Source organism: Plectropomus leopardus, chromosome 12 (assembly GCF_008729295.1).
Source record: "Plectropomus leopardus isolate mb chromosome 12, YSFRI_Pleo_2.0, whole genome shotgun sequence".
Lineage (NCBI taxonomy): Eukaryota > Metazoa > Chordata > Actinopteri > Perciformes > Serranidae > Plectropomus > Plectropomus leopardus.
This window is the reverse complement of record NC_056474.1, coordinates 14,790,468-14,816,502: the sequence shown is the minus strand read 5'-3', so window position 1 is coordinate 14,816,502 and position 26,035 is coordinate 14,790,468. Positions and strand designations below refer to the sequence as shown.

The window sequence follows — 26,035 nt, the reverse complement described above, 5'->3', positions numbered from 1 at the left end:
CGCAGAGGCCTTCACACTCTACTGCTGCCAAGTGCTCTCAACTATTATTTCAGAATCTGCTGTATTGGCCCAGTGTATGTTCAAATACATGAATTTGACTGGTTGGTTTCCAGTAGCTCTCAGCAAACAGAAAGTGGACATTTTAACAATGTTAACTATGTGTACATATTTACAAATCGGGGAAATTTGCAAAAAATGTTAGGGTAATATTGTGTGGATTACGTTGGTTAGTAAATTATAGGTATTGTAGATCCAATGAGTGGGACACCCAACCCGTTCTCCCCAAAATATACTGTATATACTTTTACATGTACCTGCAGCTGTAGCCTAAAACCTACTGACACTTGTCAAAATACTATGTGCATGGGATTACAGTTGCAGTAAACAAATAACGTAATACACTATATGTTTTTATTTACATCTAATATGATCAACCTCAGTAAGAGCTCTCTGGTGGTAGTCAGAGGTCGGAGCTTTCAGAGGGGACCTTGAACGCGGCATCAGCTGTCTGTGGGAGGAGCTTCGGGCAGGAGGTCATCACAAACATGGCGTGGAGAGTCTGTGTGACTAACTGGGCCAAAACAGAGTTCATCAGATCCACAAACACCGTTTCACGAGGCTCCAGGTGAGCAGACACACCGCCGGTCAGGTCGCGGGGTTTGTCTAAACATAAAACGACATTGGCAGGACGTGTTTGTGTGTTTGTATGTCGACTCGCAGTGTGTGGTTACCTAAGCGTCATTGTGAGGAGATCCACGGGGCTGAAGATAGCGGAGTGTTTAATTTGTTTACAGTAAATAGCTAATAAAAGTCCAACACCGTTCGTGTTATCTGTCTTTCACGGGTGTTAATAAGCGGAGCTGCTCAAGCAGCATGATCAATGTCCCGCCTCTCTTACTGCCTAATGTTTACTCCATTAGATCTATAGTCTGTTACACAAAAAGCTGTAGTTTTAACCAAAAGGAATAGTGTATGAGGGCAAGGTCACGAGGCCAAATTTTCCTGCATGCTATTCACATAAAATAGCAACAATACGGCATTTTGAACAGACGATGCCTGAATTAAAAGATGAAGAAAAAAACGGGTTTGATTAAAGTAACATTTTGCAATATAGGCTAATACCAATAGTAACTATTTTGATAGTGATTGGTCTTTTTTCTTTCATTTCTTCAAAAATGCAAAATATTAAGGGTGTGATGCTTGACTTCGCATTATGTGATAGTAGGGGAGACCAGGGACAAGTGCAACACTTGTTGCTATATTTCCTTTAAATAAAAAAAAATTCAGAAAAAAATGCTGGTGTTGTGTCTGACTGGAAGAGCCAGTTTGCGATATTTTAAACTTCAGTTTGTTAACTACTGAAACAATGTATATAAATGGTTTTATGAAATATTAATTGGATGCAAAGTAAATTTAAATACAGTCACTCCAATGTCAAAACCACCCCAGTGTGCAGGGAGTTGTAACATTACTCAAATAAACATAATTAATTTATCAATCACTCAAAATAAACCTCCCTTGATTTGAAGGAGCTTTCCAATCACACGCAATTGAGTCCTCCATTGTCTGCTCCCTGCTGTTTTTTGTTTTCCATTTTTGTAGCTCTCTTTGCTGTGTCCCCTCTTATCTATCCAATATTTACATTAAACTGATTATCATTAACTTGGCATGTGATCTAGTTTATTTGGACCTTTTAGGTTTTTAGATAATGATAAAAGTACTTGGTTTAGGGACGGTTGTAAAAAGGTATTTAGACCGTCACAGTATCATAAGCCACATTTTTACCTCATGTCAAATAGCCTGACTGCTAGTTTGACATGTTATTTTTAGCTTGACAGCACTGATTCCAAGAGTAATTGTATGGATTTCTACATATTTGATCTCAGGACAGTATCTTAAAATACATCTGATACAAAAGTTAAATTTTTACTTAAAAAGAATACAAAAAAATAAAATCTTTAACTGCTAACTTTCTCTTAGAGTTTCAAATTTGGCTCTTTGTTTTTGTAAGCAAGAAGACAATCTAACTGAGCTTGTGTAGAGAGTAAACAATCGCTTGTTTCTGATTGGAGGTATTAAAGGTGTAACCGTCCCATGTTACATCTGTCCCTGGTCTCCCACTAAACATGTTTGAGTTTTAGACTCTATATCAAACAGTGCAAGGAATTTGTAGACATCACTATGTGCTGTGGAAATTGTTGGGTTTTTTCACAATTTTTGACCTTTTAAATACTAAACAAAAAATCAATAATGAAAATAATTATTAGTTTTAGTCCTACAAAGAGTTGACTCAACACCTCAAGAAAATATGAACATTACAAGCTTTTTCACTGCAGGACTGTTATATTGCTTTGTCTTATGTCATACCATTGTTCATGTAAGTCTTTAAGCTATCTCTAAATTAGGTTTTAATATTGTGTCTACTCATTTTTTGGCAGACTAAACCCCCACAGCCAACAGAGGTGTGGTTTCCGCCGGGAAGCCAAAAGGTCGGACACAAAAAAAGAAAATGTTGCTCAAGAAACAAAAGCTTCGCCCTCTGAGGCTGGGACACCAGGTCCCCCACCTCCTCGCAAAGCCCCCAGGCCGACACTCTTCAAACCGCTGATGTTCACAGTGGGGGTAGGTCATCCTATTTATGTACTAGAATGAGAACGATGCATGGGGTTTGGGGTCATGATGGAGATTTTTGTTTTCTGACTCCATGTCAGTTTACAGGCTGCTCCTTTGGTGCGGCAGCCATTCTACAGTACGAGACCCTGAAGTTAAGAGTCCAGACCACAAAAGATGAAGAGGAGTCAGAAAATCTCATACAGGTGAGGATTTAATGTTGCACACTGCTGGTTCTCTCCCTCACTGCTGTGAATATACATATAACCAATGTCACTAATAGGCTGCCCTCAGTGATTTAGTGAGCCATTCATTTATTACCAGGGGTCCAAAGACATGGCGTACTGGCATAACTGGTGGAGCCAGCTGTCAGGCTTCCAGCGACAGCTCATCCTCCTCATGTCCATGGCGGATGACTTCTGGAGCAGCCTCACAGAGGGACAGAGGACTGTCACCGGTAATTATTTTGCTCTTTTTTCTCTGTGTTTCTTCAAATTGAATGCGCAGCTTTTACATCTTTACACATGTTAAATATCCCACATTTTTCATCATCAGGAGTTTTTCTTTTTACTTTATCGTCTATCTAGGTATCATCGCAGTAAATGCTGTGGTCCTGTGTTGCTGGCGGATCCCTTCAATGCAAAGAAGCATGATTAAGTACTTCACATCCAACCCGGCCTCCAGTGAGTACACAGTGTTCTTTAAATGAATAATACATAACAAGTGCTTAAACAAGGACAATATGGGCAATGATTTTTTTTTTTTTTTTTTTTGCATATGTGAAATTTGCAGCTGGATCTACTTGCCATGATTTGTGTCTGTCCATTTTTCTGTCCCCCTCCAGAGACACGGTGCCTTCCCATGATCCTGTCCTCCTTCAGCCACTATTCCATTATCCACATGGTGGCCAACATGTATGTCCTGTGGACATTTTCATCAGGAATCGTCTCTCTCTTAGGGAAGGAGCAATTTCTTGCAGTCTACCTGTCTGCTGGTGAGTCAGATAAAGAATAGGACTGGGGTCTGATTACATTTGATTGATTATAATCCAGTATTAAAAAGGCATTGAACTATCAAACCCAAATCATTTTTTTAATTTCTTATGGACTCTTTTTAAGGTCAGCTTTCCATTAATACATTTACATGTATAAGGCCTGTGTTTTAGAGTATAAGGGTGGCTGGGGTTTGACTTCTTTTTTTTTTCTCCATGTCATGGTCATCCTCAGAGCTACTGGTTATTTTTCGTGTGCCTCCCTGAGTGACTGAGGAAAAATGCTTGATAATCCCTCTACCATGAATAACTCTATTTCTCAGTTTTTGTCTATGTTGAATAGTCTGATTTTTGAGATTTTTAAAGAAAACATGTCTTTCAAACCCCACTTGTGGATTTCGGGTTTCTGAAGCTATTTATAATAAAGACAAAATACGACCATATAAAGCTGAATGTCCCTCCCCTAAGCCAAATCAAAAACACAGAACTCCCTCCCCAGTGCTAAAAAAAATATTTTCAGTGCCTTCCCTGTTTTGCACCACCTCTTCAGAAATAACAAACATTCCGTAAATTACTCAATTTTTTGTTTAGTTATTTGCATGGCCAGTGGAGATTAATATTCCACTAATAGTCCCGTTTACATGCAGCAGAGTAACGTACCGTAACATGTGGTTTTACACACAAGAATATGGAGAAGTGGGACAGTTTATCCAAAAGACATAGTAATAATGCAGTCTTATAATGTTTAAAAGGATGTGTGTTTCACCTTATGAGCAGAAATCTGGGCTTTTCTTTTTGGCATGCATCTCTACCCCACAGCCATGCAAATAATGCATATGGTCAATATAAATGACTGAAATTAATGTAAGAAAGGAACTGATTAAGTTTTTTGGGGGGGAAGAAAGAGTGATATCTCTCAATCCTAATGTGTGTTTTCAGGTGTGATTTCCACTATGGTCAGCTACATGTGTAAAACTGCCACTGGACGCCTCCATCCCTCATTAGGAGCGGTAAGATATTCCTAAAATGTTTTTACAGTTTAACAAAAAAAAAAACAAAACACAGAGGTGCTAATGTTTTGACCTCGTCTTTTATTTGATCCATAGTCAGGTGCCGTCATGGCGGTACTGGCTGCAGTCTGTGCAAAGGTGCCCGAGGCCAAGCTAGGCATTATCTTCCTCCCTATGATCACTTTCACAGCAGGAAGTGTAAGTGATGCACAGTGTGCGTCTGTGTGTGTGTGTGTGGGTTTGCGTGCACTCCCTGCTTTGAACAAAGTTGTCTTGTTATGTAGATACACACCTCTTCAGTATGAATACAATAGTTTAGTAGTACTTAGATGTAATAGGGCGTTGACATTCCCATGTTGTGTTTTCGCTGCAGGAAAGAGAGTTAAATCTGTGCATGAGCAAACGGAAAATGTCCAGTGTGTGTGAGTGAATGCGTAAGTATGCATGTCTGTATGCATGGCAGCGAGAAAGTTGTAGTTGGTGTAATGCGTACATTATGTGTAACGTCACATTCCTGTCATTGGACTACCTTTAGGCTTTGAAAGCACTCGTTGCCATAGACACAGCAGGGCTCATACTGGGATGGCGTCTGTTTGACCACGCGGCTCACCTTGGAGGAGCTCTCTTTGGAGTGTGAGTGGCCAATGTTTGTTTTCACTGGAAATAATAATGAAGTGTATTTATGGCTTGTATCGATAACAGAGATGCAAAAACTACAGATAATGTATAAATGATGAGCCAAAGCCAATAATATAGTGTTTAATATGTGTTTTGTATTTTCAAAGAATGTTTCAGCTGTGTATTGGCAAGCATCTGGCGTTATGATAAAAATCACGATGCAGGGTTTTTTAAATCTAATTTTAGTAAATCTGTCACAATATAAAGGACACACCACCATATGCATAAAAAAGTTAACTTTTTTCATGCAATTAGAACAGTGGGATCTGCATTTATACTTTTTGCAATCACTAAAATGCAACATCTTAGCAATGTTTTTATTCAGTGTGCGCAATAATTACAGCAGTGCTTTTTACAAGTGATACAGTAACACAAAGTCTACTTACTGGCTTTTTCAGGACCTTTCATTGTCACTGTCTTTGTCAGCAGATGTACAGTTTGCTAAAATGTCATTATAATACATTGTAGCTCAGTTATGGGCACTGTATTTTAATATTGGATGATTTTACACTTACTCATTTGAAATCTAAGTCTTTTTAAGGAATGTTATTGTGTATTATTATGTGGTTTGTTATCGTCCTGTCCTGCAGTTGGTACATTTTAACTGTCTCCATGTATCCTGTCCGACAGATGGTATGTGGCATACGGTCACAAACTGATTTGGAGGAAGAGGGAGCCTCTTGTGAAGATGTGGCACAACATGCGTTCTCCAGGTACCGGTGGACCCAGGCCAGGAGGCGGGCCCGGGGTCAGCGGTGGTGATGGTGGATCTGGACCACACTGAGACTCTGCAAGGTCTTTCAGTCCACATTTACTACAGAATATGCAAGGACACTTTTATTCACCAAGAGGGAGTCCATGTGTTACTGTCTATTAATGAATATAGTTTTTCATTCACTGTTAGTAATGAGCGTAAGCTGATTTAATGGTATGCAGAGACTTGAATTTTGAAAAACAGGTCAGACCTCACAGCTAGTGTTGCGATCCAGATGTTCCCTGTTGAGTGTTAAAATCTGCCGCCCTGCAAGTAACTCCTTCAAGATACAAAAATCAAAAAACCATCACTCTTCTACCTCTTTTTGAACAGAAGATTTTTAACCTGCAGCCTTCATGTTGGCTTTTTTCATTAATAGCAGCTGTGTAAGACTGGACGAAAAAACTTAAGCGCTGATACAGTTCAGTGATTGAATATATCCCTGAATTTATTATTATAGGCAGTCCTGTGGGCTGGTCTTGTGTTGTTAATAAAACTTGAGTTTTAACAATCAGAGTTAACTATGTATTTATATTTTAATTTTGATATTTGATTTTGGGGGGATAAGTCTGGATTGAAACAATAATTTAGCTGATAAGTTTTTGGCTTTTTCACCACCATCTGTTCACCTGTGTCTAGACTTAACACTTATTAAGGAATACTTTGCAGATTTTGAATCTGTTTTGTATCATAATGTGGGTAGTATGTGTAAATTAAATGTTAAACTTCCCTTCATCTTGCTAGTGACCAGATCTCCCTGCTCATTTGCAAGCCAGACATGTTATCCAGCAAATGTTTGCTGGCTCTTGGACTGCTGCTCAAACTACAGATTTTACATCCTTATTTTTGTAAACCTGTCACAACCAGGCCTCCGGGAAGTGCACTGGGCTTTGAGGCCAAATTTTGTAGTTTCCAAACAGTGGAATTACATCTGTTTTGTGATTCCCTGTGGCCCAAAAACACTTTCCTATAGACTTACATGGTGAATAAGATCTGATAATCAGTGGATAATTTTTCATGACTCGGTTTACTATCAGAATTTGATTGATTCGGTCCAATTGAATCATTTTATCCCCAGTCAACTTGGGAGAATGCAAAGCCAGGGTCTCAGCTGGTGGAAGTCTTCAATGCGCCTGTTCTACGGGCTACACGTTGCAGAAGCAGTGCCGATCAACTGGGTAACTTTTTTTCGGTTGAGCCAAAACCAACTAACATTATGTCACCCCCCCAGTTTTGGGTGGGTTTTTTTTCCCCTTTTTTTTTTTTTTTTTTTTTTTTTTTTTACCTCAGCAAAAGCAAAACGTATTTTCTCCTTTCTACTGTGTAGACATTAGTTTCATGGAACAACCATCCTTCCATCAGTAAAATAGGTCATTAATTGTTATCATCATTTTAAATTTATCCACAGATTCTGTTCAGAGAAAAAAAACAGTTTTGGCTTTATTTTACTGAATCACATGACACATTTTTACAAGCTTGACACATGCGCACACATGTTAAAAAAAGATTGTCCACACATGCATAGCATTGTACACAAATATTATGTTATAATGCACAGAATACCTGCAATAATTCAACTTTTTCGCACTTTGGTGGGGACTTTTTTTGGCCAACTTCTAACATGTATTTTAAATAAGTACTTACTGTCAACAAGCGCACCAGAAAAAAGACACATTCCATACACAACAATACAAAGAGTAATACCAAAATTTGACAAAGACAGTGTCATAGTTACAAACAAGGCAAAATGTCAAAACTCATTTGACACCTGCTGGCTACAAAGCAGCTATACTAAAATCCACTGAGAGAGTTGCTCATACTGAAGAAAGGCAGCTTTGGTAACAATATACAGATTACCTCATCAATATGGACGTTTCCTTCTTCAGACTGGTCCATTCTGATTGTCCAAAATCCATGAAAGTCCTACAGATGTAATGGTGAAACTGCTAAGTGTCATAAAAAAAGCAAAAAAAGCAAAACACTGGGCAGAAGCACTAAGCAAAATATTCTTATAAAAACCTTTTATACTGTATTCACCCTCTGCTGAAACATGGCTGTTTTTTGAATAATGTAATCAAGCTTCAGTGTAAAACTTATCCTGAGCCTAAACATGTGATGTGTTATTAATCAAAAACAGACTAACCAGACTGTTACTTGAGTCTTTCAATCGAAAACAATCAGCGACGTGGCAGCTCCTCAGCCTTTACTCTTGTGGTTGGCGTAGCTGGGGAAGCCAAACTGGGAGACCATCAGGTTGGAGAAGCAGAGTGGCATGGAGCCATAGATCTGTGTCAGCTGGTTCAGACAGTAGGATCTCTGGAGAAGGTGCTCAGGACGATGCCACATGCCCTGGTACCCACTGCTGGCATCCTTTTCCAGGTTGCGAAGATCCACAGGTTTGACGAAGACCCCAGAGGGTTTGTTAATGTTGCCTGTAGAGTGTTTCCTCAGATACAGCGCTACTGCAAAGTTCATGGCAATGTCGTCACAGTTCTGTGTTTCATCCACCAGCGCGTGCACTGCTTGTGGTTGGTCCTGAAAGAGCTGCAGGTAGCGGCGGTGGAAGAAGGCAGCACCAACTAACACCATGGAGTACCTGCAGGGAGAGGATCAAGATAAAGGAAAATGGCATTCCTCGTCAAAGTAAGATCAAACCAAACACGCGACTTTTATGATGCATTTTATGTGGAGCTTGACAAAATGACACAAAAGCACATCTTACTTGTCACCTCCAGCTGTTTCTGGGTCCTGCAGTTCAAAGCTGCCATAACTGTACACTCCTGATGTTGAGACATGTTTCCGTGGAACAAACCCGACAATCTGATCTGGAAATTGCTACAAAACCAAAGACAAAACAATTTATACTGGACCTGCTTATGATGAAAAACAGCAATGCACACAAATCAAAAATTCTCAAGCAATGTATAGAGGTGCACAGTTGTGGCGAGAATCCAGAATTATTATTTAATATGGGCAACAATGAAACAAACTGATGCATTTCCTTAAAGGGCCAACATCAGTGTGATAAAACAAGCAGGAATGGCAAATAATAAACATTTTTTTTAATATAATTTGCCATTCCTGCTTATTTTATCACACTGATGATGGCTCTTTAGCATAAACACGTATATTTCTTTCTTTTTTTGCCCATATTAAGTGAAATAAATTTTGTGTGTGTAAACATGCTCTGCTTGTTTTTTTTCCTGCTTATGTCCATCACATTGTGTATGGTGAAGGGCTGCACAATTAATATTATCAAAACTGCAACAGGGCCCAGTGCAATATCTAAATTGCAGGAGCTGCAATTTTTCAATCAAGGTAAAATGTGTCACAACATACTATTATAAATGAAGCATTGTGGTACTGCACACACGCCAGGCCTACAAATCATATTCCAGATGTAAAGGAACTTGCAAGTTTGGCACAGACCCCAGCAATGGTCATGTTATCATCATTTCTTTTATCAATAAAAATGAAATGCATACATGACCATTCCCACTAAAATTGCTATTTCAATATCTGTCAAATAACTGCAATGTGATTTTTTTTCTTGCATATCGTGCAGCCCCTGTAAGATGCTATACCATATGATGCTGATGTTTTTTTTATTTACACAATCAATTATCAAGTTAAACACAAATCTTATTTAGATTTTAGACATCATCCATGAAGCTTATTACCTTCCAGACAGAGAAAGCAAAACTGATGTCAGGAACGCTGACTAGGGTGTCGTCATCCAGCATCAGCACAGCTAAAGATCAAAGCAAAAATCAAATACATGTTTTTTTTTTAAACAGATGAAACATATCAGTTTATATCCATGTTTAACAGCTGATACTGACCATCAGTATCAATCTCAGGGAATGCCTGTAGTCTGTTGCGCATTAGATTGCTTGTCTGCTCCTTGAAGACCACAGGCACCGGATGAGGCCCCAAAGAGTTCCATAACTTTAGGGGCGTCTGCTCCCCAATATTGTTCCAGACTATAATAATCTGCTGAAGATGAGGCACTGCCTGGTAATGGTTTAGAAGTTTGAGCAAAATGTCTGTGCGGTTGTAAGTTTGGATGATGACGGTGAACCTCTGCTCCTCCTCTGTGCTGTCACCATGGCGACCCTGTGCAGGATTCTCCTTCTGTGATGTTGCCCTGCGTAGCACCCCCAGGACACCCACGCCTCCTTGGTCCTCAGCAGGGGGCAGCAGAGCGGTCAGAGCTGCACCAACCAGGAGAAGCAGCAGGATTGGCCAAACCAGGTAGGATCGCCTGAGCCCCATGCCGCATCGAGGGACCCTGCATCATAAGGGGCACACATAAAGGCAGGACATCCTCTTACAAAGTACTCCAGGTGTTGCTTTTCAACTCAACTTCAATTTTTAAACTTTTGAACATCAAAGGTTAAGTTTTCAAAATCCAATGATGGCTGCTTTGCTAGGTTCGAGGCTGTATGTTATTTATTAGAGTATTATTGGGTGTGATTTTTTTTTTCTTTTTAAATACCTCATGACCCTCCCAGGAGCTACAAATATTTTTCCCCGAGCCTCCCTGAGTGACTGGAGGAGAATGCATGACCATAAATAACCATGTTTCACAATTTTTGGCTATGACAAATTGTTTGATTTTGGAGATTGTAATAAAAAGCATGCCTTCCATACCCACATGCAGGTATGCAGGGTTTTAAATTAAAAACGACCATTTAAAGTTGAATGTTCCTCCCATAACCCAAATCAAAACACACACACTCCATCCCTTGTTGTTAAAAAAATTATGCGAAGTTGTTCCCACATTTTGCACCACCCCCTCTCATCTCATAAGTAAGGAACATCCCCTTTAAAAATGATCAGTTTGTTTTGGCAATAAAGCTCACTCACGTGATGTGTGATAACAGTTTATTGACGATTGGTTAATTGATCGTTGAGAATTTAGTCGAAAAAGTGAAACTTAATCAATATGCTATGCCATGCTGTCTTAGTATATGCAACATGCTGCTGTGAGCTTTGATTGAGGACAAAGCATTTGGTATTGTTTGAAATTGGCACATGTTGTTGTTTTTTTCAAACAATGATTATTAGATATTTACCAATAATCGTTTAGGGAAAGTGCTTACGATTTGTAATCCTAGTGGTAATTTTAAAAATGGTATTTATGGTGGGAAAGGTCATGCTCTTTCTCAGCATCACTGAGGCAGACTCAAGGAAAAATATTTGTGGTTGCATTGAGGGTCAAGATAAATAACGATTGCATGTCCATGTGAAATAGCCTCGTGTTGATAAACAGTCGAGCCAGTAAAAAAAAACAACAACTGTTAATCAAAGGAGATCAGTACCAGATTTTTCTAATTGAGTACCATAATAGTTTTCCTGATGGAGTCCTGCACATCCTGAATTTGTTGTGCGAGCAAAATCAATGTTAGCTTAACACAAAAACTGCATTTAAACACTGATTTATGTTCAACATACAGCAATCTTTGACTAGTATGGTCTCTGTATGTAGCCATACCTTAAGTTTACACAAAACGCCACATAATACACATAATCATTTGCAATAAACACAGTAGAAAATATGTTTAATTCATTTCCATTACTCAAAACTGACCTCATTTTGATGGCACTTAACGCTGTCCGTTTGCGTTACATGATCGCCATGTTGGCTAACTATGACCAAAGAGTCTGAAAGAAAAGAGTGCTGACACGCTAACATTAGCCGCAACGGAGTATAACCGCAGGTCTCAGCTCTAAAACAAACGTTTGGAAAACCTGCAACACGCCAAAGACTTAACAGTCTTAACAATTTTAGTCTGTATGCTTAAATTATCAGTGTCAGTTTTCACTCACTTTAGCATAATTCTTACACTTTGAAAACCGACGCCATTTTTGTTGGGCTAACTGATTTTCTTGTGTGAGGCACATCTTCACCCACTCCAGAGATGCTAATTCTTACAGGGGTCAAAACTTCCACAACTTTATGAAGCTGGAGTCCTGCGCATTTATACTGCTTATAACTCACCTCGAGTACATCCCGTCCGTGGTGCAATACTTGAAGCGTTTCTACCAAGTGCGTATTATTAACAATGAGTACTTTGTAACGTTGTGAGTTCTCGTAAAGTAGGTCTACAACAGATTTGCATTACCCTCCAGGACACATATTTATATAATACCACAGTGTGCAGAGAGGAAAATGCCTTTTGCACCAGCGAAGCTGAGTTGTCCCACAGTCCCTCTTTCCAACGGTCTGCAGATTCCGATATTTGGTTTAGGTACGTTTTACTTTGGTTTATACATGACGTTTCTCGTGAGACCAGTGCAGGTACATAACACATTAATGCACACACATTAACTGGTGTTTGCTATTATTTTTAGCCTACGTTGCTATGCTTGATATATTTATTTTCCACATCAAAATAGCCTTTTTATAAAATAAGCCATTTATGGGGAGATACCCTATATGGCAAGGATGTTTATATCCATATGTCCATTTCTGTCTCACACACACATTCACATTGTCTTTTTTTTTGTTGATTTCAAATTTTGCTTGTGTTTTAACAAAACAATGTTAAATCAGCTGTGCCAGTTACAAGCTCATTCCTCACTTTCACTCTCCAAATAATCAAATTTTAGACACGTATTTCTGTATATTTGTTTTCTTTTTTGACAGTACTCTGAATATGTAAAAAAAAAAATATTGCATTGATCTGAACTGACGTTGCATTTTACTGTCTATATTGTCCTTCTACACCAGGAACATCACATCATGGCGGATACTCTCATGATGCAGTTATGTATGCACTCACAGAGTGTGGCGTGCGCCACATTGACACAGCCAAGCGCTATGACTGTGAGGAGAAGCTGGGTTACTCTATCAAAAAAAGTGGGATACTGCGAAGTAATCTGTGGGTCACCAATAAACTGTGGCCAGATGACTATGGATACAAAACTGCAAAGAAGGCCTGCTTTGACTCCTGCTCACGGATGGAGCTGGAATATTTTGGTAGGGTTTGTGATTGATAAAGAAACAAAAAGATTAAACAAATTTCTGTGTTATAGCATAACCACCCATGTTCTTTTTAAATCTTAGATGGGGCATATATCCACTTTCTCTCATAATGATTGTTGTTTGCTTCTATTTTACCATGGTGTTCTGCATTCCCCAACACTGTATGCAGTTTGAAGTCTTGTTGTATTGATTCATCACCTGTAGCAGCAGGACCTACTTTCAGGGTGCATGGAAAAGGGAGATACATCAAAGGCGTAAAAACTCCAGCAATACTTGTTGTATTTAATGCAACTTATTGCAAGACCAACATGCATCAGCTTTTGGCCTTTATTACCCTGATCAAGGGCACACGCCAAGACATGTTGGTTGCCATAAATTCATCACCTGCCCACTTTTACAGATCTGTACCTGATGCACTGGCCAGGGTCATCACGACCTGGGTACTCCAACAGGGAGATGAGAGCTGAGACCTGGAGGGCTTTGGAGGAACTGTATAAAGAAGGTAAAGAACACAGAAGATCATGTTGGAAAACAGATGGAAAGTAGATTTAAATTTATTTGCTCCAGAGGGATATTTGTTTTCACAGCTAGTCCAACATAGCAGTAGAGCAACATACAATGGTGGATGAAGTACCTGCAAGCCAATCTTCTCCCAAATTACTTTGGGAGAGGTTAAAGTCACCAGTTAAAATATAACTTGAGTAAAAGTCTAAAGATTTTTACTGTACTTATGTATCAAAAGTAATTTTATGATATTTCATGCACTTATGTATTAAAAGTAAAAGAACAAATAAATGCTGTTCTTAAAAAGTAAGTGGTCAGAATTCTGACCACTATGATTATTATTTATTATTTTTTTATTTCATTTTTTTATTTATTCATTATTTTTTCGTAACATTCACCATTTTAAAAATTGAGCGCACTTTACACATTACGATACATTACATTTTTCAGTATTCATTTCAGTAATGTCATTGGGTGGATATTTAATTGAGCCTTACAATCACTGTTTGTCACTATAGGTGTGTGCTCTGCGATTGGAGTGAGCAATTTTCTGGTTCACCACCTGGAAGAGTTAAAGGAAGACTGTAGTGTTGTGCCACATGTTAACCAGGTAAGTGTTTTTTATACCACCATGCCGGCTATAGCAATGGTTAGAGGCATTACATTTTTGGGGTTGTCCCTCTGTCTGTCCCATATTCATATATGCAATATCTCTAGAATGACTTGAGGGAATTTCTTTAAATTGGACACTAACGTCTACTTTACCCCAATGAATTTCATACAGTACCCAAATCTTTATAGTGAAATGTACACATTAAAAACAAGTGATTCAGTAATAGAAATGTCTTCAAATACACAATCAGTGTTGAGTTATAGAGTTAGTGTACTTCTTTCTGAGAAGCTTTAAATCATGAGTCTTTGGTGTGCCTTTTTATCAGTGTTGGAGTGCACAAATGTCAAACTGAAGTGCCTACATACAGTAACTTGCTTATAGTAGATCTTCAAAATGATATGACCCTCTAGGTGGAGTACCATCCTTTCCAGCAGCCCAATCAGCTGATAGAGTACTGTCGTCAGGAGGGAATTGTGTTTGAAGGGTACTGTCCCCTGGCCAAGGGTCAAGCCCTCAACAACCCAACCATTCTCCAGATAGCAGAAAAATACGGACGCACACCTGCTCAGATCTGCATCCGCTGGAGCATTCAGGTTTCCACATTTTTCTGATATTGTTGAATTGGCCTAGCATTTTTTTTCGCCCACCATGCGGTTGTTTCTCTGCTTTTCCTTAGAATGGAGTTGTCACAATACCAAAATCCACCAAAATGAAGAGGATTCAAGAAAATGTTCAAGTGAGTCAAAAATGCACTGCACTGTGTTTTGCTTGATTGTAAAATTGTTTTATAATAAATTAAGAAAGATACCTTTTATTGTAATGGGCCAATTAAAGCAGGCAGGACCACAGTTCTTAAACACATCTTCCAATGCACCTGAACACATCATCAGTGATGTAACCTGGGGTCATCGGGTGTTTCGGGTCTTCCAATATCAGATACGCTCGCCCAGGTGACCCCTGCTATGATTGATCAGACCGCGGCTTGTGTTTAGGTGGCATTTACAGTTCCCATGCATCTCCTCTCCAGATCCAGAGCCATCTCGAGGCTTTCTCAGCTGCTTCGGTGGTGTTCTTGATAGCTCTGCTTCTTGTTACTCCTTTGATGCCCAGTGAACTAAGGGCTTTGTGGAGCGAATGCCCCGCAAATCCTCTGCAGCCTACTTCAATGGGCATGCATCACGCCTTCCAGCCCTATGTCCGACAGTTGATGACCAGGTGTTCGTATTTGGTTCTCTTTTTTTTATACGCCTTCTCCAGGTGGTCCTCCCATGGCACTGTCAGCTCCATGATGATAACATTCTCAGAGTTTTCTGAGACCAGGAGGATATCTGACCTCAGAGTGTTGCCAACAGTGTGCTGGGGGAGTCTCAGTTGTTTCTGGAGGTTCACCGAAAACTTCCAGGCCTGGGCGTTAGCCAGGATCCCTGCCCTTCTTCTGTCTTTCCCGTGGCTGCTTCCCTGTTTTAACAAAAGCGATTGTGTGGGTGGCATTGCAGCCATCGCTTGGCTGCAGCTGCTGATTCCCTTGCTGATGGCTTCTGCAGTCAGTTTCAGTACCTGATTATGGTGCCAGGTGTATCGTCTGCTTTTAGGAAAGAGCTCAGAATGTGCTCCAATGTTCCTCTTGTCGAGCACAGTGGGCAGTTCGGGGTCTCCACTTTTACCCAGGTGAAGAGGTTTGCTGGGCTAGGCAGGACATTGTACACTGCTCGAATCAGGAAGGTGATGCAGTGTGGCTCAGCTTGCCAAAGATCTGTCCAAGTGACTTTGCGGCCCATGACTTACTCCCACCTATTCCAGGCCCCCTGCTGCCTCAAACCAGTTGCTCTGCTTGACCAACCTTCCTCCACAGCTGCCCTCACCTCCTCTTGGATCTGCCTCCGCTTCTCCTTCCCCTTGCGCTCCTTGTGCCGAGGTGTTAGGAACATTCCCAGACCTGCTCTACCATGCGCCACCACACCCACTAGATCTCTGTGGCGCAGTCGTGACTCTGCCTCCAGCACAGCATCCTGGGCACTCTGCTTCCTCCCAGTTCTCACTGCCACTCCTGCCTGGGCAACCTTTGGGTCACTTGAGTCTCTGTATGTCAGCACCTCTTCTGTCCATGTAACCCTGAACTCCTCTTCCAGAGACTTCAGGGGCAACTGGAGCTTTGTGTTAATATAGCATAAATATACACAAATAAAAGAAGAAAAGAAACACAGCACAATATATAGATATCTTCCCCATAAACACAAAAATGATCCGGCAAAAAAAGACACTTCCATAAACAAAAGAAAAAAAATGAAAGCACAGACACAGACCCTTGTGTACAACACAGAGTACATAAATACAAACAAGACAAAATCTACTCTGTATTTACCATTTGATCCAGTTCACAGAGAAATAGTCAGCAATCCAGATAAAAAAAAAACAGTTAGAGGAATACATCATTTGCTTTTTTCCTCCTCCTATTTCACACCCTGAAAAGATACTCAGAGAATCTAAAAACTTAATTAAAAAGGTATTAAATTAAACCACCACCTTCTATAACTAACAAATTGAAATCAGGAATTTGAGCGTTTTTAAAACAATATTTGTCATAAATCATGATATAAAAGAGAGTACACACAATTAATTTCATTTTCCCCTTCATTTAGCCCACAATTATCACAAGTTCTTTCATCTTCAGTGCACCCCTGTATCCTCTGACTTTTATGCAAGTTGTACTGTCTTAAATAAATAATATTTTTTTAATTTTGGATTTTGTCATATTTCCTCTGCCCATGATTATGTACATTTAGCCCAGACTTGGTATTTAGACATATCAGAGGAGTAAACTTCAACTTGTCACACACCTGGCTCAAGTGAGGTGTGTAAGAGCTTACTGTTGAGGGAGATTTCCACAGATGAGATTGCTTTATTGATTGCTTTAAGTTCCCATGTTTGTTATTATACAGACAACACAACCACAAGTTTGAAACAAATATAAGTGAGTGATTAGATTGGAAAAGTGTCATATACTGTAAGCTGTATATCAGTGAGGGTGAAAAGTTCAATGCTATGATTTGCCTTTGTATGAAAGTATATAGGTCGATTAAAACTCGTTTTGTGAGAACCAGACTCTAATTTTCAAAGCAACTCACTTTGTCATTTCACCTGTTACTCCTCTCTCCTCCTCTACACACATATGTAGGTGTTTGGGTTCCAGCTGGAGGACGTGGACATGGCCACTTTGGGAAGCTTGCATGATGGAAGACACGTGTCTTGGGATCCAACAAATGTGGAGTGAAAATATGTGAGAAAACTCAGAGTGTTTGTCCAGATCTAGTTTTGACATTACCTGTTGGCTGAAGAAGTAATCCTGTGATTGTTATAGGGTTTTAATCAGTACTTTGTTAATTAGCAGTGTGTCACACTTTGCTTGAGGGGAGACTCTGCTGTAATGTGAAGTTAATATATCTTAGCTACCTCATCTAGAGCGGATAAACAAATGGGCATGTGAATTGAGAAGGACCAAAAAGTTTTTAAGTGCTAAAGTCTACATAAATATCTAACTATGTTCTGTTAAATAATGAGATGAATAAATGTAACCATCAAAGGTAACAGAAAAGATGCAATGATTTTAGTAAAAAGAAAAAAATCAAATACTGAATATTTGCCTTTGCTTAAATAAAACTGTATCACAATGGTCCTTAAAAAAAGTTCTCCCTCTTACCTTGCATTAGATGAAATTGCACCCATTTGTTGAATTTAACTGGTTAATGTGATAGTATCTCTAGGGGTTTGGGGGGAGAACTTTTTTTAAGGAGTCATGCCTGTATGTATAGGTTTAGGTTGTCCATAATATAAAAATAAATATAAGGCAGTAGAAAATAGAAACATAGTATAGTATTACTAAAACACACAGAAAAGCCATTGTATACTATGTCAGACAAAACTATAATTGTCATCCAGGAAGTATAAAATGTTTTTTAAAAAAGTGTATATGATGAAAAAAGTCTAAGCATCAAATGTCAAAAAAAGTAATGAGATAGTATATTAAAAAAGAAATTGATAATAAAACAAAGTCTGAGTTCAGTATGAAGAAAAGATAAGCACAGGTAACTTTGTTAAAAGGTAAAAAAAAATATTAGTATGATGAAACAACTGAAAAAAGCTATTGTATTTCAAAAAATAAAAAAGAAACTGTCCTCTAAAATAGCACACTATAGGCCATGTCATCCAAAAACTAGCACAAAAAGTGTTGCCTTTTTGGGGCAATTGTGTAGTTATGGCATATTCTGTTGTTTTTTCGACATACTATAATATGGTGTTTTTGGCTGTTTTTGATTACATTCTATGCATCCATGCATCCCTTTTCTGGTTCTGGTTCTCTTCCAACCGTAAATGTTTTGAGGAAACTTTGCCACTCTATTAAATTAAAGCAATTTCAGTATTTTTTTCGTCAAGCTGATGTTGTGATGATGTGTTTGGATGTTCGATCGTGGCTCGACATACTATACTTATAGATTTCAGCTAATTTTTTGGGACAGGGTAATATTTTGACATTTTTAGCCTCACCAGAGCATTTTTGGTCAGTTTTTGTCAAAACCAAACATTAACTATTGAGCTATTTTTGGCATTTGGCACTTTTCCACTTTGTATGCTTTGACAATCTCTACAAGCAATAATGTCTTTGATGATGATATTAAACTACTATATGCCTTTTTTGCCATTTTTTTGCCAAGGCTAAATTCGGAGGTTTTTAGCTTTTATTTGCCTTTATTTCCCACTTTGTGTACTATGGGAGTCCTCAACAAGCTATTCTAGATCCCTGCTCCATCATTTTTTAGGAGTCGGTCAATATTTGACTTTTTTTGGGGTATTCTAATACTATTGCTCTTTTTGGCCATTTTTTCTTAACTTGCGAAAGTATATTGAGTTTTTTGCCTTTATTTCCACATTGGTCTGTACGCTATTGCGCGTCTCTACAAAACTATTTCTAGGATCATTTTCAGCCAAATTTAGGGAGCGGTCAAATAATGTGACTTTTTCGGGACATACATACCTCCGTAGGACTATTGCCTTATTGTCACGGTTTTTCTTAACATGCTAATTTATTAGGTTTTTTTGTGTTTTTTTTGGCTTTTTAATTTCCACTTTGTATGCAATGGTGTGTCTCTACAGCTATTTTAAGAAGTTTTCATGCCATTTATAGGAGCGTGTCAAAAATTAGCTTTTTTCGACATACTATGCTATTGCCTTGTTGGCCATTTTCTTTGCATGCTAAATATGAGTTTTTACGGGTGATTTGGCCTTTATTTCCACTTGTATGCTATAGCGTCACTCTACAAGCTATTCTACATTGTTTTTCATGCAATTTTAAGGAGCAGTCAAAATTTGACATTTTTAGTGACATACTATACTATTGCCTTGTTGGCCATTTTTGTTTGTGACATGCAAAATATCTGAGTTTTTAGTGTTTCTTTGCCTTTAGTTTCCACATTGTACGCTCATGGCGCGTCTCTAAAAGTGATTCTATTATGGTTTTCAGCTATTTTTAAGAGCGGTCAAAAATTGAGATTATTTTCCGACATACTATACTATTGCCTTGTTGGGCCATGTTCTTTCGACATGCCAAATTAATGAGGTTTTTTTTTATTGGTGATTATAGGCCTTTAATATCCACTTTGCAATGTTATTGGCTGGGTCTCTACAAGCTATTCTAGGTATCATTTTCCGCCATTTGTAGGAGTAGTCAAAATCTGACTTTTTTATTCAAGCATGCTATATCTATTGCCTTGGTTATGCCATTTTTTTGAAATCACAACTTAATTTATGAGGTTTTTTAGTATTTTTTTGCCTTTATTTCCACTTTGTATAGATATGGCGCGACTCTCTATTGAGCTATGCTAAGTCGTTTTTCAGCTATTTTTAGAAGCGGTCAAAATCTAACTTTTTTCGACACACTATAGACTAATTGCCCCTTGTTGGCCTTTTTTTTTATGACATGGCTAAATTATGAGGTTTTGTAGTGTTTTGGGACCTTTGGGATTTACACCTTGCCTGCTATGTCGTAGTTTCGATTAAGGATACTATCTCAAGCATGTTTTCAGCCATTTTTAGGAGCGGTCCAAATTCGAACTTTTTTCGACAATGTATTCTATTGCCTTGTTTGAGACGATTTTTTTGAACATGCTCCAAAAATTATGAGGTTTTTTGTGTTTTTTTTAGGCCTTTATTTCCACTTAGTAAATGGCTATAGGAGGCGTCCGTATACGATTATTCAATTCTCGTTCAGGCATTTATCTTTTCTAGGAATAGCGGTCAAGAATCTGACTTTTTATCGACTTACTAGTAGACTATTGCCTTGTTGGACATTTTTTTGACATACAAAAATTATGAGGTTTTTAGGGTTTTTTTGGCCTTTATTTCCACTTTGTATGCTATGGCGTGTCTCTCCAAGCTATTCTAAGTCATTTTCCGCCATTTTTTCAGGAGCGGTCAAAATCTTGACTTTTTTCGACATACTATACTATTGCCTTGTTGGCCATTTTTTTCGACATGCTAATTATGAGGTTTTTTGGTGTTTTTTGGCCTTTATTTCCACTTTGTATGCTATGGCGCGTCTCTACAAGCTATTCTTAAGTCGATTTTTCAGCCATTTTTAGGAGCGGGTCAAAATCTGACTTTTTTCGACATACTATACTATTGCCTTGTTGGCCATTTTTTTTCGACATGCTAATTATGAGGTTTTTGGTGTTTTTAGCCTTTATTTCCCACTTTGTATGCTATGCGTGTCTCTACAAGCTATTCTAAGTCATTTTCAGCCCCATTTTTAGGAGCGGTCAAAATCTGACTTTTTTGGACATACTATACTATTGCCTTGTTGGCCATTTTTTTTGACATGCAAAAATTATGAGGTTTTTAGTGTTTTTTGGCCTTTATTTCCACTTTGTATGCTATGGCGCGTCCTCTACAAGCTATTCTAAGTCGTTTTCCAGCTATTTTTAGGAGCGGTCAAAATCTGACTTTTTTCGACATACTATACTATTGCCTTGTTGGCCATTTTTTTGACATGCAAAAATTATGAGGTTTTTTAGTGGTTTTTTGGCCTTTATTTCCACTTTGTATGCTATGGCGTGTCTCTACAAGCTATTCTAAGTCATTTTCAGCCTATTTTTAGGAGCGGTCAAAATCTGACTTTTTTCGACATACTATACTATTGCCTTGTTGGCCATTTTTTTTGACATGCTAAATTATGAGGTTTTTTGGTTTTTTTTGGCCTTTATTTCCACTTTGTATGCTATGGCGCGTCTCTACAAGCTATTCTAAGTCATTTTCCGCCATTTTTTAGGAGCGGTCAAAATCTGACTTTTTTCGACATACTATACTATTGCCTTGTTGGCCATTTTTTTGACATGCAAAAATTATGAGGTTTTTTTGGTTTTTTGGCCTTTATTTCCACTTTGTATGCTATGGCGCGTCTCTACAAGCTATTCTAAGTCGTTTTCAGCTATTTTTTTCAAGAGCGGTCAAAATCTGACTTTTTTTCGACATACTATACTATTGCCTTGTTGGCCATTTTTTTCGACATGCTAAATTATGAGGTTTTTAGTGTTTTTTGGCCTTTATTTCCACTTTGTATGCTATGGCGCGTCTCTACAAGCTATTCTAAGTCGTTTTCAGCCATTTTTAGGAGCGAGCGGTCAAAATCTGACTTTTTTTCGACATATCTATAACATACTATACTATTGCCTTGTTGGCCATTTTTTTTTTCGACATGCTAAATTATGAGGTTTTTTTAGTTTTTTTGGCCTTTATTTCCACTTTGTATGCTATGGCGCGTCTCTCTACAAGCTATTCTAAGTCGTTTTTCAGCCATTTTAGGAGGGTCAAAATCTGACTTTTTTCGACATACTATACTATTGCCTTGTTGGCCATTTTTTCTGACATGCAAAAATTATGAGGTTTTTTAGTGTTTTTTGGCCTTTATTTCCACTTTGTATGCTATGGCGCGTCTCTACAAGCTATTCTAAGTCATTTTCAGCCATTTTTAGGAGCGGTCAAAATCTGACTTTTTTCGACATACTATACTATTGCCTTTTTGGCCATTTTTTTCGACATGCTAAATTATGAGGTTTTTGGTGTTTTTTGGCTTTATTTCCACTTTGTATGCTATGGCGCGTCTCTATAAAGCTATTCTAAGTCGTTTTCAGCCATTTTTAGGAGCGGTCAAAATCTGACTTTTTTCGACATACTATACTATTGCCTTGTTGGCCCATTTTTTTGACATGCTAAAATATGAGGTTTTTTGGTGTTTTTTGGCCTTTATTTCCACTTTGTATGCTATGGCGCGTCTCTACAAGCTATTTCTAGTCGTTTTCAGCCATTTTTAGGAGCGGTCAAAATCTGACTTTTTTCGACATACTATACTATTGCCTTGTTGGCCATTTTTTTTGACATGCAAAAATTATGAGGTTTTTTTAGTGGTTTTTGGCCTTTATTTCCACTTGTATGCTATATGCGCGTCTCTACAAGCTATTCTAAGTCGTTTTCAGCTATTTTTGGGAGCGGTCAAAATCTGACTTTTTTTCGACATACTATACTATTGCCTTGTTGGCCATTTTTTTGACATGCATTAAATTATGAGGTTTTTAGTGTTTTTTGGCCTTTATTTCCACTTTGTATGCTATGGCGCGTCTCTACAAGCTATTCTAAGTCCGTTTTCCAGCCATTTTTAGGAGCGGTCAAAATCTGACTTTTTTCGACATACTATACTATTGCCTTGTTGGCCATTTTTTTTGACATGCAAAAATTATGAGGTTTTGTGTTTTTTGGCCTTTATTTCCACTTTGTATGCTATGGCGCGTCTCTCCAGGCTATTTTAAGTCGTTTTCAGCTATTTTTGGGAGCGGTCACAATCTGACTGTTTTCGACATACTATACTATTGCCTTGTTGGCCATTTTCTTGACATGCAAAAATTATGAGGTTTTTCGTGTTTTTTGGGCTTTATTTCCACTTTGTATGCTATGGCGCGTCTCTCCAGGCTATTTTAAGTCGTTTTCAGCTATTTTTGGGAGCGGTCACAATCTGACTGTTTTCGACATACTATACTATTGCCTTGTTGGCCATTTTCTTGACATGCAAAAATTATGAGGTTTTTCGTGTTTTTTGGGCTTTATTTCCACTTTGTATGCTATGGCGCGTCTCTACAAGGTATTCTAAGTAATTTTCCGCCATTTTAAGTAGCGTTCAAAATCTGACTTTTTTCGACATACTATACTATTGCCTTGTTGGCCATTTTTTTCAACATGTTAAATTATGAGGTTTTTAGTGTCTTTTGGCCTTTATTTCCACTTTGTATGCTATGGCGCGTCTCTACAAGCTATTCTCAACCGTTTTCAGCCATTTTTAGGAGTGGTCAAAATCTGACATTTTTCGACATACTATACTATTGCCTTGTTGGCCATTTTTTTGACATGCTAAATTTTGAGGTTTTTGGTGTTTTTTGTCTTTTATTTCCACTTTGTATGCTATGGCGCGTCTCTACAAACTATTTTAAGTCATTTTCCGCCATTTTTAGGAGCGGTCAAAATCTGACTTTTTTCGATATACTATACTATTGCCTTGTTGGCCATTTTTTTGACATGCAAAAATTATGAGGTTTTTGGGGTTTTTTTCGTTTTTTTCCACTTTGTATGCTATGGCGCGTCTCGACAAGCTATTCTCAACCGTTTTCAGCCATGTTTAGGAGTGGTCAAAATCTGACTTTTTTTGACATACTATACTATTGCCTTGTTGGCCATTCTTTTCGACATGCTAGATTATGAGGTTTTTAGTGTTTTTTGGCCTTTATTTCCACTTTGTATGCTATGGCGCGTCTCTACAGGCTATTCTAAGTCATTTTCCGCCATTTTTAGGAGCGGTCAAAATCTGACTTTTTTTGACATACTATACTATTGCCTTGTCGGCTATTTTCTTCGACATGCTAAATTATGAGGTTTTTGGTGTTTTTTGGCTTTTATTTCCACTTCGTATGCTACGGTGTGTCTGTTAGAGCTATTCTAATTTGTTTTCAGCCATTTTTAGGAGCGGTCAAAATCTGACTTTTTCGACATACTATACTATTGCCTTGTTGGCCATTTTTTTGACATGCAAAAATTATTAGGTTTTTAGTGTTTTTTGGCCTTTATTTCCACTTTGTATGCTATGGCATGTCTCTACAAGCTATTCCAAGTCGTTTTCAGCCATTTATAGGAGCGGTCACAATCTGACTTTTTTTCGACATATTACACTATTGCCTTGTTGGCCATTTTTTTTAGCCATTTTTTGACATGGTAAATTATGAGGTTTTGGGCCTTGTTTGACCTTTATTTCCACTATGTATGCTATGATGTGTCTCTCAAAGCTATAGTATTTCGTTTTTAGACGTGTTTTGGGAAGTCAAAATGTGACTTTTTCGACATAGTATGCTATTGCCTTTTTGGGCATTTTTTTGACATGCTCATTTGTGAGGTTTTTGGCCTTTATTCCCACTTTGTACACTATGACGCGCCCCTTTCAGCCATTTTTAGGAGCAGTGAAATTTGACTTTTTTCAACAAACTACACTATTGCCTTTTTGCTATTTATTTACATGCTAAGTTGTGAGGTTTTTGGCATTTTTTGGGGGTGAGGGAGAGGAGCATTCTTGTCAGCTTGTGTAACTAAGTCATGGTCAATAAAGTTATCATTGGTGCCTGAATCAATGAAAGCATGGAGAAGAAACGAGTGGTTACTAACCAGCAGAGAGCCCTGAAGCTGAGGCCTGGAGGACAAGATAGGGAAAGGAGGAAGCTGGCTTAACTGTGTCTCCCCTGCGGCAGATGAGCCTGGTCTTTAGGCAGACTAGGACATTTAGCGAGAAAATGGCCTGACAGGCCACAGTAAATACACAAGCCCTCTCTTACCCTCCTCTGTCTTTCTGTCTCATCCTGTCCAGCTGCATGGATTCTTTAAAGTCCGAACACGTGTCAATTTGAACAGGTGGCGAGCTGGACTGCTGATTAACAAGTGGGGGAAGGGAGGAGACCATACACTCATACTTCGCTCCTTTCTCTCTGTGTCGATTATCAAGTCTTATGGCGACTGAGGACGAGCCCTGTCGCAGGGCCAGGAGACGCTTGGAAGCCTCCTTGCCGCGGACAGGATGATCAAAAACCCTTTCCAGTTCATTAATGAAGTCACTGAATGAATCACAAATGGGAGAATTAGACTGAGCCCAAGCTACAGCCCTCAATCAGAATAGTAAACTCATGTAAGCAATGCAGGACTTATCAGTAGCATAGGTTAGAGGCTGTTGATCAGACATGTTTACAGTGATGAAAAATTGTCTCCACATACTGAAATCGCCTGAGTATCTGGCGGGAGCAGGGATGAACGGCTCACGAGAAAAACGGGAAATGGTGATCTTGAGTTCGGAATGAGCCAGCAGGAACAGATGCAGGTAACAAGTGGAGATGATGATGGGAGGAACGGCAGGGAGCACACATGGAGTGATCTGGAGAATCAGAGAAGCAATAATGAGTCCGAGGAAAAAAAGTCACGAGGACAAAAACACTAACAACATGAAGCAATCACTAGAGATGCTGAGCGCTGTGGCCAGCAATTACCACTTGGTGAGCGGGACAATCTGGCACTGGAGTAGTGGAGAGACGGGTATATGAAGTGGTAGTGATGAAATGTAGAACAGGTGTGCTCCTCTGGGTCCAGCGGGAAAGGTGACCACACCTCCACACAGACAAACACACACATAAAGAGCAGGAGACAAGGGGAGGGGAACACAGTATACACGAACAAAATAGCAGAGAACAAAGAACTACAAAATGTCACAGCCAGTGCTATTTTTGGCAGCATCCTATAGTATGACTTTTTCGGTGAA

General features: G+C 38.8%; 3 protein-coding genes across 3 annotated transcripts; 2 read left to right on the top strand and 1 right to left on the bottom strand.

Moving 5' to 3' along the window:
• Positions 1-498: 498 nt before the first annotated feature.
• parla (presenilin associated, rhomboid-like a) lies at positions 499-6,557 on the top strand. The gene is made up of 10 exons (XM_042498358.1): positions 499-625; positions 2,439-2,622; positions 2,712-2,816; positions 2,935-3,067; positions 3,198-3,293; positions 3,455-3,604; positions 4,541-4,611; positions 4,708-4,809; positions 5,147-5,244; positions 5,920-6,557. The coding sequence occupies exons 1-10, from the start codon at positions 546-548 to the stop codon at positions 6,071-6,073; spliced, it is 1,173 nt and encodes a 390-aa protein (XP_042354292.1). The 5' UTR covers positions 499-545; the 3' UTR covers positions 6,074-6,557.
• Positions 6,558-7,484: 927 nt separating this feature from the next.
• On the bottom strand, positions 7,485-11,696 carry extl2 (exostosin-like glycosyltransferase 2). Its single transcript, XM_042498360.1, has 5 exons — positions 11,637-11,696; positions 9,886-10,334; positions 9,724-9,794; positions 8,766-8,878; positions 7,485-8,639 (listed from the first exon to the last, which is right to left on the bottom strand). Exons 1-5 carry the CDS (start codon positions 11,639-11,641, stop codon positions 8,240-8,242), a joined length of 1,038 nt encoding a protein of 345 aa, XP_042354294.1. The 5' UTR covers positions 11,642-11,696; the 3' UTR covers positions 7,485-8,239.
• A 310-nt stretch (positions 11,697-12,006) lies between these two features.
• Positions 12,007-17,649, top strand: zgc:110366 (uncharacterized protein LOC550476 homolog). Its single transcript, XM_042498362.1, has 8 exons — positions 12,007-12,095; positions 12,179-12,297; positions 12,780-13,028; positions 13,435-13,536; positions 14,057-14,148; positions 14,562-14,744; positions 14,828-14,887; positions 17,327-17,649. The coding sequence occupies exons 2-8, from the start codon at positions 12,219-12,221 to the stop codon at positions 17,420-17,422; spliced, it is 861 nt and encodes a 286-aa protein (XP_042354296.1). The 5' UTR covers positions 12,007-12,095; positions 12,179-12,218; the 3' UTR covers positions 17,423-17,649.
• Positions 17,650-26,035: the final 8,386 nt, after the last annotated feature.

Bases quoted from the DNA above. Each gene is read 5' to 3' on its own strand.
- parla (XM_042498358.1), top strand. From the start codon at position 546: ATGGCGTGGAGAGTCTGTGTGACTAACTGGGCCAAAACAGAGTTCATC. The intron at 4,612-4,707 runs GTAAGATATTCC...TTTGATCCATAG, and splicing joins TCCATCCCTCATTAGGAGCG to TCAGGTGCCGTCATGGCGGT. The intron at 4,810-5,146 runs GTAAGTGATGCA...GACTACCTTTAG, and splicing joins TCACTTTCACAGCAGGAAGT to GCTTTGAAAGCACTCGTTGC.
- extl2 (XM_042498360.1), bottom strand. The intron at 8,879-9,723 runs GTAATAAGCTTC...TTGGTTTTGTAG, and splicing joins TTGCTTTCTCTGTCTGGAAG to CAATTTCCAGATCAGATTGT. The intron at 8,640-8,765 runs GTAAGATGTGCT...CTCTCCCTGCAG, and splicing joins GAAACAGCTGGAGGTGACAA to GTACTCCATGGTGTTAGTTG.
- zgc:110366 (XM_042498362.1), top strand. From the start codon at position 12,219: ATGCCTTTTGCACCAGCGAAGCTGAGTTGTCCCACAGTCCCTCTTTCC. The intron at 12,298-12,779 runs GTACGTTTTACT...CTTCTACACCAG, and splicing joins GATTCCGATATTTGGTTTAG to GAACATCACATCATGGCGGA. The intron at 14,149-14,561 runs GTAAGTGTTTTT...ATGACCCTCTAG, and splicing joins TTGTGCCACATGTTAACCAG to GTGGAGTACCATCCTTTCCA.